At 42.7% G+C, this 13640-nt stretch overlaps 1 protein-coding gene across 1 annotated transcript; it reads right to left on the bottom strand.

Moving 5' to 3' along the window:
- Positions 1-1271: 1271 nt before the first annotated feature.
- Positions 1272-11795, bottom strand: DLK1 (delta like non-canonical Notch ligand 1). Its single transcript, XM_058807687.1, has 5 exons — positions 11423-11795; positions 10805-10868; positions 10247-10377; positions 6554-6695; positions 1272-2267 (listed from the first exon to the last, which is right to left on the bottom strand). Exons 1-5 carry the CDS (start codon positions 11793-11795, stop codon positions 1526-1528), a joined length of 1452 nt encoding a protein of 483 aa, XP_058663670.1. The 3' UTR covers positions 1272-1525.
- Between the last annotated feature and the right edge of the window lie 1845 nt (positions 11796-13640).

Below are 13640 nucleotides of genomic sequence, written 5' to 3'. Positions count from 1 at the left end.
CAGGAGGGTCATGCCCAGGGTGGGACAGACAGACCCGTGGCCCCACCAGCCCCACAGGCCCGCAGGAGCTGGAGCTGGTAACGGGGCCCACCAGCCCCACAGGCTCGCAGGAGCTGGAGCTGGTAACGGGGCCCACCAGCCCCACAGGCTCGCAGGAGCTGGAGCTGGTAACGGGGCCCACCAGCCCCACAGGCCCGCAGGAGCTGGAGCTGGTAACGGGCCCCACCAGCCCCACAGGCCCGCAGGAGCTGGAGCTGGTAACGGGGCCCATTGGCAGCTCCAGACACAGCAGGGGATGAACCAGCTCCAGGGGCCACCCGAGGGCTCCTGGCAGCAGCAAAAGCAGACAGGGCCAGAGACGGGGCTGGAGCACAGGTCCAAAGGGTCCTTTCAGCAGCTGGGCTTCCTGCAGGAGTAGTCCAAGCACCAAGTGCAGGCACAGTTTCAGCCCAGCTCAGACAGAACCAGCAGTGCTGGGCTGACCCAAAATGGTCCCACGGGTGGGAGGTGGGTGAGAGCTCCGTGCGAGGCCCCTCAGGGAGGTTAAGAGTTATCACTGCCCCCAGGCCCCTGACAATTTTATGGCTTTCATGACCCCTTGCCTGTTTGCCACTGCTGCTTTTGATTCTTGAAAACCTTGCCCTCTCCTTGAAAAGTGACAGAAAAAGCAGGAGTGAAGAATTAAAAGCAGCTGTCCTATTTCAGGTGACACGTGACATCTTTTCCTTTCTCCACATGACACAGTCATGAAGGATACTTCACTCAGCAGAGGTCTTTAAGAAATATTTAGAGAAAAATCAGAATCTGATCCTTTAATCTCTACTAGGTCTCTAAAAAGAAAGACATTGAACACCTTTTTAACATTTTAAAATAGATAAATAGAACAATTTATAGATGCAGGTTTTCAAGTGAGAGACCTTTAACCTGAAGTTAATATCCCAAAGACCTCTAAGATTCTACAGAATCTCTCTTATAAGCATGTAAAAATAGCAACACTGACTGAATAGGTGAGGTATCAGTGTGGATTTGCTCCTGCTGGTTGCAATTTCTAAAGATTTTATCAGATATCAAATGAGTTCAGCATGGACACTTGTTGCAGACCTTGCTGTAGAGTAAGGTTTAGAAATGAATAAATAAACCAGTATAGCCCTTAACTGCTGTTTATTAAATAGAAAAAAAAGCATTACTGAGTAATTTGCAAGTACTGTACTTGCCAAATGAACTATGCACAAGACAAGAAAGCTGCAATACAGTTGCAGTGATAAGTTATTTTTTATTTTACAAAAAGTAGCTGCCTTGAAGAGAAATTAAAATAACATTCCTTACTTTTTAATCCTTTTTTTTTTTTTTACCTTTTATTTTGGGGAATGAAAAAATCCTTAGCAAGACAGATCCATTACATTTCTTCATTGTCACTCAGAACAATTTACAGCAAATATACACACAAATACTGAGGCCAAACACAGGCAATAAATTTTACATATTGCTATGAAAAGTTGCAAGATGCTGCTTGGCTTTCAAGGGCCTAGATGGCAGTGTAGTTCTTAGTGTAATTAGTCAATTTGATCTTCTCTGGGAAGATAATATTAACTGAGAGGTTTTCCCCATTGTTAGACTTCAGAAAAAAGTTCTTTTTCTTGCGCAGGAGATGACTATACTTGGCATTAGCAAGCCACATTTCACATTTTGAAAAGAAAACAATCCCAGTTGTACCCAAGACAACAAGACACGTAAGCAAGCCGAGCACAACAAAACATATCACCTGGCTTCTACTCATTAAGGGATCTGCATTTTGAATTGTTTCTTTCACTGTTATTTTCAGGATTTCTTGTTGTTGGTGCACTGATCTGTGGTGAGCTTTTGAGGGTGGCTTGTAATTCTGCATATGCTTTGTCTCCATATTCATTCCAGAGAGGCTTGTGTTTTTGCTGGGATGTTTGCAGGTCACGCCAACAAATTCTGGTTTGCAGATGCACTCGAACCCTCCCTGGGGATGCTCACTGCAAGTGCCCCCGTTCTCACACGGGCCACTTGCACAGAAAGTGACACGGCTGCTGCAGAGCTTCCCTGTATAGCCATGGGGACAAGAACAGCTGAAACCCACTCCGACATCTGTGCAGGTTCCTCCATTCTCACACGGGCTGGATTCACAGTCATCTCTGTCTATCTCACAGAAGTTGCCAGCGAAACCAGAAGGGCACAGACAGGAAGCATGGGGTGCAAAACCATTGTCATCAATGCATGTTCCTCCATTCTGGCAGGGAGAACTAGGACACATGACAAACACAGAGACAAAATTGAAGTCCAAAGGAAGAAATTATTAGGAAACAATTTATACAATAAAAAGAGCTATTTTTCTTTAGAAGAGCCAATTCCGAATGCAAATCCACTGAAGTCAGTGAAGCTGAATAAAAAATGAGTTTGTTCAACATCATTGTCAATACAGATTATAATATCTTCTGCTGACCCTTTGGGCAGGATTAGTACACCAGTATATAGATTCAACCCAATGAGCTGTGAAGGGATTTTAAATTATTTCAAACATTTATTCAAATTAAGCTTCTCACTATTTTTATATATTTTTATATGCTTGGAGCTATTTAGCTAAGCAACTATTCACACAAGACAGAACAAAGACACGAAAAGCCATGGCTGCTTCCTTTCTAGCTGATTATTCCTAAAATAATCTATATATTGTATTGGCAGAAAAAAACAGTGTCACAGCAGCTAGGCATAAAGCTGATTGTTTTTATTCTGCCTGTCTGTTCCATGACACAAACAATTCAGAAGCAAACAGATACTTTCCTATAAACAGCTGTTCAGAGGAAATTTTTGATCAATACAATTATAACAAAAAAATATCAATGAGAGAATTTCAGCCTGGGCAAAGACAGCTGTAATGTGAGAGCAGGACCATATGAAACCAAGTATTTCTACAAACTCTTTTAGTACTTCCCATCTAGCAGCCTGATAACATGTTTTAGGTGACATAAATTAACTGATAGATCTTTTCTATCTTTACAATGCAACTGTGCCTTACTGAGTGTAATGCCAAAAGATGAGGCCACCACTGACTGGCACAAATGTGTTAATTCAGGGGATCTGTGCAAAGTGCTCTTGCTCCTTTAGCTGTCCCTGCTGGCTGACAAGGGTCCCTGAGTCCCAGGTTTACAAATAAACCTCAAACCCTCAAACTTTCACGGCAGTTCATCACACATCAGCCAAGCTTTTAAAACTCACTTTGTAAAATATGAAAAATACTTGGCAAAGTTTAGGACAAGCCTCACTGACAACAAAACTTTTCTTAATACTTATGTATCCCTGAAGACATACAGCACAGTACTGCCTGAGAGTTGAAAAGTCCAAGCTGTTATTTCAGGCCCCCCAATTCCAGGGCAAAGTCCCAGGGGTGATGAAGACCACAGCTTCAGATGCAGACATTTCACATGTGCAGCAGTCAGTAGCAACAGGCTGTTGTGGAATTCCACGGTGGCACACAGAGATTTACAAGATCTGTTGATGTCTGGCTGAGATGACTGTGAAAGAGCTGTAAGCTCCTGTCTACAAATGGTCCCTGATCACAACAAGGCTGGGTTTGTCACCACTGCTCTGGGACTGCCTTTGGTAGAGATTGCTCCAAGCACCTCTGGCTTCACTGGGGACTGAAACACCCAGCAGCCACCCATCAGGAGAGTCTGAACATTCTGGCAGAGGAATCATCTGTCTGCTTTCTGCAGCTTCCACAGTAACTGCTCTGTCCTCTAGTACTGTTCTTGGTAAAAATGCACTAAAAGAACATATTGGAAGTCTGGGAGCAGTATTAGGAAAACAAAACTGGGATTTGACATAGACATGGTTAGTGATAACTTGAGGTAAGGAACTCCAAGATATTAACCAGTCACTATGTCTTTTTAATCAAAATATGGAAATTGGAGTTATACAGTCCTTCAGTGGTTATGGCTGTCTTGGAGAACCTAGCACTTTCCCTTAGCTTTACAGGTCCCATGGAAAATTGGACAAGCTGGTTTGTCCAACATAAATGTGTAGAAGTTTGAACCTTCATGGCCGGGTTGAATCTCAGTACTTTCTAGGGAAATGGGAAGAAACTGTTGGAGAACATAAGTTCTGAATTTTTTCCGTTTTCTGAAATTTTCAGAAATGTAAAATATTGAAATAAAAAACAGTTAAGGGGAAAAATGCAGAATTATGAAAATTTTCTTCATTTTTTACTAACAGAGTTGCATTTGTCTATTTTAAATATGTTAAAATAAATAAAGGCTTAATATTAATTTCCTTGAATAAATTCTTCTGCTTTGCATTTTTGGCATACAGCAAGGTGTTGCACATTAAGGGTTAGTTGTAGGAACCATTCCATACCATTCTTTGCTTCCCAGATAGTCTGGTTTCTTTTAGAAAGTACCACTCACTGCTCTGCTTCAGGGCAGAAACCTCCAAACATCACAGAGAGGTCACTACTCCAGATACATGTAAGCAGACTAGAAAAACCACTTTGATTTGTGAATTGCTCTGGTTCCACCTGGGAATATTAAGAAACCAGCAGTAATGCTCAGTAAAATCAACATTTTTAACATTACCACTGAGGTGAAGAGGAAATGAGAGGTGAATGAAATGGCACCATCTGATGAGGTCTCTTTCTACAATGTGGGATGCACTCTCTGGTGGACTGTGAATTATTAGCAGACACGGAGTGCTTATGCTGACAACAGTTGTCTTTTTGAACTAAATGCAGATTTGCAGAGCCTGCTGCTCATTTTCCGGAAAAAGACAGCTTCCTAGAGAAAAAGAATCACTGCTTCAAGAAAGAAAGCAACTTATGTTGCTTTCTTCAGAAAAATTGTTCACAATTTCCAGGCTAGTTCATCAGCATTCAGTCCAAAAACAGAGTGCCAACACAAAAAAAGGAGTTTCAGCAATTTAAAACCATAAGGTGTTTAAGGAATTACATGGAACTAATCTTTATTATTTTGTTGATGCTGTATTTTTAGAACTCACCTGTTTTTTGGGATAATCATAAGCATATGGGATAAGCATATACATCCACACTGAATTACTGAAATATTTGGTCTACAGGTGAAAATCAGAAAAACCTATTCATATCTCCAATACTAGGCAAGTAGCTTGGATTTGAGCCATGGCTCTTTCAAGGAGCTTAAATTTCCCTACTGTCAATGAAGAAAAATAGGCAAATCAGAGTAGCTATCTTAGAGGCTGAAAGTAAACCCAGAAAAAACTGTGAGAGTATCCCCCAAATAAAAGTGATGACAAAAAAAATCTACTGAAGTTGTGAAAGAATGGCAATTCTTGCCAGAGAGAGTGAGAGATGTTAATGTTCCTTAAACAAGAATTTACAAGTCTTCAGGAAGATTCAGTCATAAGGTAGATCTGAATACTCATTATCTATCACTGAGCAAAAAGAGAACCAGAGGGTATCCATATAGAGCTAGAGAGCAAGAAGGCAATCTCCTAAAAGAAAACTGTGATTTTAGAGTGATAGTTTTACCAAGTTTGTATCCACCATAAAGGCATTCTGCATGTTTATGGGATCAGAACTTTGATGAGCTAGAAGACAGCAGATGCTTCTAGATTTGAACAGAAACCCAAATTCACATTTTCTCTAGCACTGAAAGTCTTCTTTTTTTTCCCAAGCAGTTCTACTAGTGATTTTGGTGGAAGTTCTTTGGCCTGTACCCAGTGCCTCTTGAGCTTTCATTGAGCACCTCAATGAGAAGTCTGGCTCTGTCATCTTTGCTTCCCCCCATCAGGTACTCACACACAATGGACAAGTTCCTCAGAGCCTGCTCTTCTCCAGGCTGAATGACCCAGCTCTCAGTATCTCTTTACAGGAGAGAAGTTCCCTTTCTTTAATCATATCCATGGCCCTTCACAAGTCACTGGACTTCTCCAGTATGGCTGTGTCCTTTTTGTATTGGGTAGCCCAGAACTGGACTGAGCACTCCAGATGTGCCTCAGCAAGAGTGAGCAGAGGGGAGGGATCACCTCCCTCAACCTACTGCACAGCTGTTCTTAATGCCCCATTTCTTTTAAAGAACAGAGAGTAATGGTCTCCCTGCTCTGATGGAAGTGAGATTGTCTCCTTCAGTTAACTATGAGCACATTAGCATATGTTGGTTAAGAAAAAAATGCAAGCTGGTGGGCTAGGTGTTTTCATGCAGACAGCTTCTGTGCTAGCTACTGCTCTTATTGGGCTGTGTATAAATTAGCCCTCACTAGAGGTGAGAGCACAGGATGGGAGTCACTTCAAGTTTTTTTACAAAAATCATGAGCAGGCATCATAAATTCACCACAATAAAATGTGCAAATTAGCACTTTTAGTACTCAGATTGCGCACAGAAAGCCACACTGATAATCTCTTAAATCTTTAAAATATTAATAGATCCGATTTGTAAAGTTTGATAATATCAGCAACTATCAGAAGCATTGTGTATTTTGACACAGATATAATTCCACTTAGCAAAGAATTCTGAATAATAGAAGTGTAGATTTTAAATGCATGTCAGAAATCAATATTTACCCATTAATAATGCAGGGTCCTTTCTTGAGATGGCAGTTTTTTCCTGTAAATCCCTGGGCACACAGACAAATATATCCTCCATCACCAGTCTCTATACACGTTGAATTATTGGTGCAGGGTTTTGCTGAACATGGATGAATATCTGTTTAAAAATACCCAACAGGCCTTGATTAATCTAATGAGAAAGAGTTTGTGAATGATATACAATACTTCAAATAAAATATAGCTTTAGCAATACTTCACCCTGCATTTTATAAATTCTGATCTATTCCCCCCTTTGTAAAAATGGAATTCAGATTGTTCGACTACTGCAAGCAATTTCAGCTTATTTCTAGCTCTTTCTAGCTCCTGCTTGCAAAATGTGTTTGAATTGCTCGATTCTATAAATAAGTAGGATTAGAAATAAAATATTAGTGTGGAACAAAGAACTTCTAGATAGTCTTAGTCATACTTTCAGAATTTTGGCTTCTCCATGAGCAATCAGGAATTGGGAATTCTCCCTGTTCCCTGCTCATATCATTATGTGCTTATGAACAAATGTTTCATAAAAACAAAGATCATCAATTTACAAAAAAATCTGTTAAAATATCATCTTTTGGCTGGGCTACATTCAACCCTTATATAACTGTACCAGAACAAAGAACTGTATGACGTCTTGACCCAAAGCCACACATCTCATTTTCTTTGCAATTGCCCTGCTGAGCCACTTCCCACTCAAATGATTACTGAATTTTTAAAATAATTAAAACTAAATAAACAAACATTTTAGCAAGCTACTGCAGCAGCTGCAGAGAAGTGCTGACTGGAAGGTATCTGATGCCTCACACACACATATACACACTTTCTAAGAAGATAAAAAGGGATTTAAGAGCATTTATATTTTGCGTCCCACAGAATAACATGAAATTTAGATGATATCATGAGGTACTGAAAAATTTTAACCACAGAAAACACCACCCTTAGCTTTCAAATACAATCTTTCCTGGACAAAAGGTTCTATTTCCTAATGCATTAGCCTATTCTCATTGCAAGACAACTTAGCATGCACTTTTAGTATAAACTCCAATTTTACAGGGACCAAAATAATCTTGAATGCTTTTTGAAGCAGTACTGTTTGCCAGCTATTTTCACAGACTCTAAAGGCAGCTAATAAAGTGTGTACTTTGATGGAGGAGAAAACATGAACTTTGATGCAGGAGCATGGAAACTCTCTGAAATACATCTATGAATAGGTATGTATATACATATATATATATATACATTACTGTCAATAATTTATGTCAGGTATTTAATTTTAAAATACATCTTAAAAGGGTGTTGTACCAGGTTCTTTTAAAATATAATACATAGTTAGTCTCAATTAGCCCATTTTCTCTATTGTATTTTACGTCTCAAAAGGACAACCACCAAGTGGTAACAGATGAAAATGCAAAACCAGGATGTTACACTTATACATATACTATGAGTGGCCTCAATCATATTACCCATAACTAATAGTTCCATCAAACTAAGTTGTCATGCTGCAGTGCATAAAGCAATCACTGAGTGTTTTTGAGGAAGATATGCTCAGTTGTAGTTTGTCACAGGACAATTTTTAAGCTCTGTCTCATGCATTCATAGCACAGGCATTAGAGACTCCACCTGTACTCTCTGATGAGTTTGCCAACATGTGGCCTTGGCAAAGCACTCTGGTGACAAGTAGGACAATTTACTCCCAGCTCACACTGTATGTTGGGTTTTTAGCCCAATTGAGGCCAGGATTCCAGCAGGAGGTCATGCACCTGCTAACACGAGTGTGTCGGCACAGCCTGGGGTGACAGGCTGACAGATCTGATTTAGCAAGCTGGATCAAACACTCTGACTGGGCTCTCATTTTTCCCCCCGAAACAAATTGACTCAATTGATTTTCCCTTTGTTATGGTCGGTGTTTGATGTGGTCCCTGTACTGTGCAGTGTGTATCAGCTGTGCAGTGTATATCTGTGCTGTGCAGCCTGGTTCCAGGGGTGCACACGCTGGATTTCAAGGCTGTGTTTCCATAAGATGAGAAGATGCCATGGCATCATGGAGCCAGTTGGACAGACTCCATTCCAAATTGGTTAACCAGCAGTATTAACACCAAGACCAACTCATAGGTGTCTTTCTTCAAGTGCCTTGTCTGTCCATGTGACTGCAATAACAGTCACAAATGCTACCACTGATTCTGCCCTACGTGTTTAGAGTGGATCAAGCCCAACTCATAACCTGCATGTCTCTAAATTACTAGGAAGGTCATTCTTGGCCTGAACTGAGAACCAGGCTGCCTGTATTAAAAACAGCCACCCAGTCAGTGGCATTATCAAACCAGGTGGTGCTACCTTTGAAAATGTGGAACTTTGTATTTGCAGATAAGCAACAGAACTGAGCCTCCTAAGGTGGCAGAGGGGGGACTGATCTGTGCAGCTTTAGAAATCTCTGATTGTAGATCAGAGAAGGACTCATTCCTCCTCGTTAACTGTGATGAGAATCTAGGTGTCTGTCTCAGGTACAAACATATTTGTGAGATGTGTCCAGAACAACATGTGAGAGTTTAGAGTCACATCTGCACCACAGATGTCAGCACTGCTACCACAGCTCCTGCAAACACACCAGGAATGACTTTAGGAAGCCTCTCTCTGCTCATGGGTGCAGTCAGTGAGTTGAGGCTGGCAAAACCTGGTGAGTAAATGAGTAAATGAACACCTGAGAACCTTGCACCAAATTCCATGTCACTGCAAGGATGTGACCTACCTAAAACCTTCTGATTCTTTTAGTCATCTTGAAAATCTTATGCTGTTCAATCTGTCATCAATCACCACTCTGGCTATGTATTGGAGATCTCACGCATGCTCTAAAAATTATGAGCCATATACCAACAAAAGCCTGAAAGGCATGAAGAGGAAATGAGGCCCTGGACACTTGTCCTGTCCCAGCTGCAGCTGTGTGGGCTGAGCAGTGCATCCTCCTGGATGCTCATGTGGTTTCCATCCTGTCAGATCTCTCTGACTGAACATTTGCCTTGTCAGCCAAAATAAACCACCTCAACAAAGGCCAATTCTTCAGCTTGCTGATGCTAAGCTGGCTGATTCTGACTGGCAAAGGGTGAGGGAATGCACACAGAGCTGTGCTTTTCCCTCAGACCTGAGGGGGAAATGGCATTCTGTTCAGGAAGAGCTTTTTCTCAGTTATAGTAATGTTACTTCACTGAATCATCACTGGCTCAAGTAAAGGAAAAATTAAACACAATGTTTTCATTTCAAGAAGTACTAAGAAAATAGCATATATATATATATATATATATATATATATATATATATATAATGTGCTTCATAAATATTTAAAATTATTTAATATATACAAAATAACTTGTATTTTGATTAGAAGAGCTTACATGACAAGAAGGGACCAGTTGTTTGTTGGCCTTGTCCCTGATAATTACAGTTTAAAATATAATGAATTTATACTTGGCTCACATATATGCCCAATTACAAAAGATACTGCATTGCTTCTGCCTAAATTATTATAGAAGTTCGAGGTTTATGTGCTGCTGCCCAGAATCTCCTCATTATCTGGAGCTAACATTAAAAATCAGTTATCCAGAAGGATTTTGCGTGTCTCCAACACCAGGTGGGGCTGCTTCCCCTCGCTTATTCAAGGAGAGAAAAGGATGTGCAAACCTATGTCACAGAGGCTGCCCACCCAGCCCTCCTCGCAGATGCACTGCCAGGGCTTGGCACAGCTGCCGTGCAAGCACCCGGGGAAAGGAACACACTGGTTACAGAGTGCACCCTGCCAGCCAGGCTGACACCTGAAAGAGATAAAAGACAAGACAGAGTTTATTTTTAATAAACATAATTACAAGGATGACCCCCTTTTTGGTTCACAAATGCGCAACAAATAAACTTTTGAATTAGAAATTTTACTATTTGAACAAAAGCATACCATCGGTGCTTCTGGGACACTAGAAGCCGTTTATGTGAAGAAAATAATTTCATTCAGCAAGAAAAAAAACCCCAACTAATCAATGTAAATACTTCATCCTGGAAGAAGGAAACTGAACAGGTATCTAAATATCCATGCTTTCCAGTTACTGTATCCTAACAGAGTGCTGTTTCATTACAGCTCCATATTTTCAGAGACCAAACCATTTCAGTTTCTATCTCTCTTACCAGGACTACGAATTATTTAAGCTGAACACTCCTGTGCTAATACCCCAGTCTGACAGATCTTTTTACCTGCATTCACTGGGAAATTCACAGAATCCATTCTCTGGATGGCAGCCAGCTTTACAGATCACGCCTGGAAGAAGAGATTTATAACATCAAACCAGAAAAATGAGCACAAAAAACCCCTATACGCATGTATCACATCCTATGCACATTACAATGTTTTGAAAAATCCCAGACTGTGAAATGTTCCTTTTCTTTTCTTTTCAGACACATTTTTGCATTGTAAAATTTTAAATTAACCTAATCTGGAACGTGTTATAGAATGTTCCTAAAGCGTAAGTGAAATGACATAGAGAATTAATGGCAAAAGAATACAAAGTTACTTTAGCACACCAGAAGTGTATGTAATATCCCTACACACCATTTTAAAGGGGTAATGCCAGAGCAGATTCACGGATGTTGTTTCACGACATGCCACTCCAAATGCATTGTTTCACAACTACTTGAAACACAGAAGTACTTTCAGCCAGAAAAATAAATCCATTTAAAACTACTTGCAATAAAAGTGCTGAACTCATTTCAACCCTACATGGGATGAAAACAACCATTTCCATTAAATCATGCATAAATAACGCAAGTTAAGGAGAAGAGATCTCAGTCGCAGTTTTTGTTTTGTTTGCTTGCTTAAGCATTCGCACCGAGCATCCCTCTGAAGATCCCCGCTAGGCACGGACACCCTGCGCCAGCGCCAGAGAAACGCGCTCCGTCCGCTGCCAGGGAAAAGCTTCCCGACCACACGGGCATCCCCGGCTGGAGCGAGGGCTGGGGACACCTTCGCCGCCCGGGGGCTCCGGGCGGGCTCCGGGCGGGCTCCGGGCGGGCTCCCATCACCGCCGCTGCCCCGCGGCCCCGGCAAACTCCCCAAACTTTCCCAAGTCGCCTCCCTTCCCGCGGCGGCGGAGCAGAGGGTGCGGGTGTCCTTACCTGGGGCTGCGGGCAGCACGAGGGGCAGCAGGCAGCAGCAGCAGCCGAGGATGCCGGCGGCGCGCAGCCCCATGGCCGGGCCGGGGCCGCTGCGCTCCCCGCGGCGCTCGGCGGGCCCGGCAAGGCGGCAGCGCCCGCCCGGCTCGGGGGGACGGGGCGGGAGCGGCGAGGGAGGGACGGAGGGCGGGGAGGGCTGCCCGCCTCCACCCGCGGGCGGGGAGCTGCGCACCGGGCCGGGCGGACCCCGGGCAGCGCCGCCGAACGGGAGCCGAGCACCTCCAGCTGCTCCAGCTGCTCCAGCTGCTTCAGCACTCCCAGCACCTCCAGCACTCCCAGCACCTCCAGCTGCTCCAGCACCTCCAGCTGCTGCAGCACCTCCCGCAGCTTCAACACCTCCAGCACCTCCAGCTGCTCCAGAAGCTTTAGCGCCTCCAGCACCTCCAGCAGCTTTAGCGCCTCCCGCAGCTCCAGCAGCTTTAGCGCCTCCCGCAGCTCCAGCAGCTCAGCCCCTGCCGCGGGCGAGGGGAGGAATCCTGCAGGAGCGCAAGAGAAGGGAGGTCCGGGGCGAGGGGGAGTGTTAAGCACTCCCCTGGTCTCCTTGAAACTTAGTCTGCCTGTCCGCGAAGACCGAATTTGGGGCTTGCCTTCAGAAGTCTGAATTCTCAGTCATTCCCATCAGAGCTCCAACGCTTTCAGGAAAGAACTCAGTGAAGGCAGGGAAAGTATAATACTGTTCTGGTTCTGAGGCTTGAGAATTCAAAAAAGACCCCACCAAAACGCCCCTAAGTGTATCTTTAGTAGTCACGGAACAAATCAAGAAAAAGCATTAGTTTTACCACAAGGCACTTTAAATTCGGCATTTTATTCTGTGAGTGTACGTTTCTCTTTTGTATCTCTTTATTCTTCCTTTGTGCTGTCCCTTAAGGAAATAGATTGGCTATTTCTTATTCTTCGTGTTCCTTCTAGTTCATTGTTTTCCTTTAAAGAAATTCTGCCTGGTTTTTAGGATTCCTGAGGGACCTGTTTTTGCCTGCTGATGCAGTGCTTTCTTCCCTGAGACCTCATTTACTAATTTGCCTGCCTTCATGGGAAGCAACTAGACATCCTTATACCATGGTGAGAAAACTACAATGGGCTAATTCAAGATTACCTGCTCGAAAATGCACACTGGAAAATGCTCATTAGCTTCAGATTGTCCATGTAGTGGCATTTCAAGACAGTGATGTCATGTAGGTTGAAAAAGTTTGCTGCTAGCATTGCTGCCTTTTACTTTTAACCAAGAGTGGAGAAAGTGAAGGACAGAAAAAGGAAGAGTAGAAAATTGGGTTAAAAGAGACCACTCAGGGAGTGAGGTGTGAGAGGCAGACACTCCTTTTTTGAGGTCCTCCAGAAGCTTTGGTATAAGCCATGAGATAAGCCATGCCTATCTGACTTCATACGCACAGACTGCATCCCTGCCTTTTCTGCTTGTCTTGCTTTCCTTTTACTGAAACATTTAATGTTTTGAGAAGATTACTGTGCCTCGCAGCTTTTGCTGTTGCTCACCAGACCAAGCCTTGCTGGGGTATTGGCAATGGTACCCCAGAGAATGTGGAGTGCTAACGATGACTGCTTAACACTTTACCCTGCCCTTCTGTGAGCCTGTGCTTTTGTAGGTAAAAATTAGCAGCTCTTTGTCTGTTCACTTTGCTTTTATTTTTAGTTATTTGTTCACACTCAGGTTGTTATAGGTCCAAGGTTGCTTATTCTTCCCTGAATTGGTAAATTCTCTGCTTGCTGATGTAGAAGCCCTGCCAGGTTAGACCTTTTTGCATTTTTGGACCGAGAGATAACCTGGGTAGTTAAAAGGGTTCCAAGCATTCTGTCATTTCTGTGATACTCCAGTGTTACCATGACCAACTAGTAAAGGAAGGTTTTA

This window comes from Ammospiza caudacuta, chromosome 6 (assembly GCF_027887145.1).
Source record: "Ammospiza caudacuta isolate bAmmCau1 chromosome 6, bAmmCau1.pri, whole genome shotgun sequence".
NCBI lineage: Eukaryota > Metazoa > Chordata > Aves > Passeriformes > Passerellidae > Ammospiza > Ammospiza caudacuta.
The sequence above is the reverse complement of the archived record's forward strand: the minus strand, read 5'-3'. Positions and strand labels throughout refer to the sequence as shown.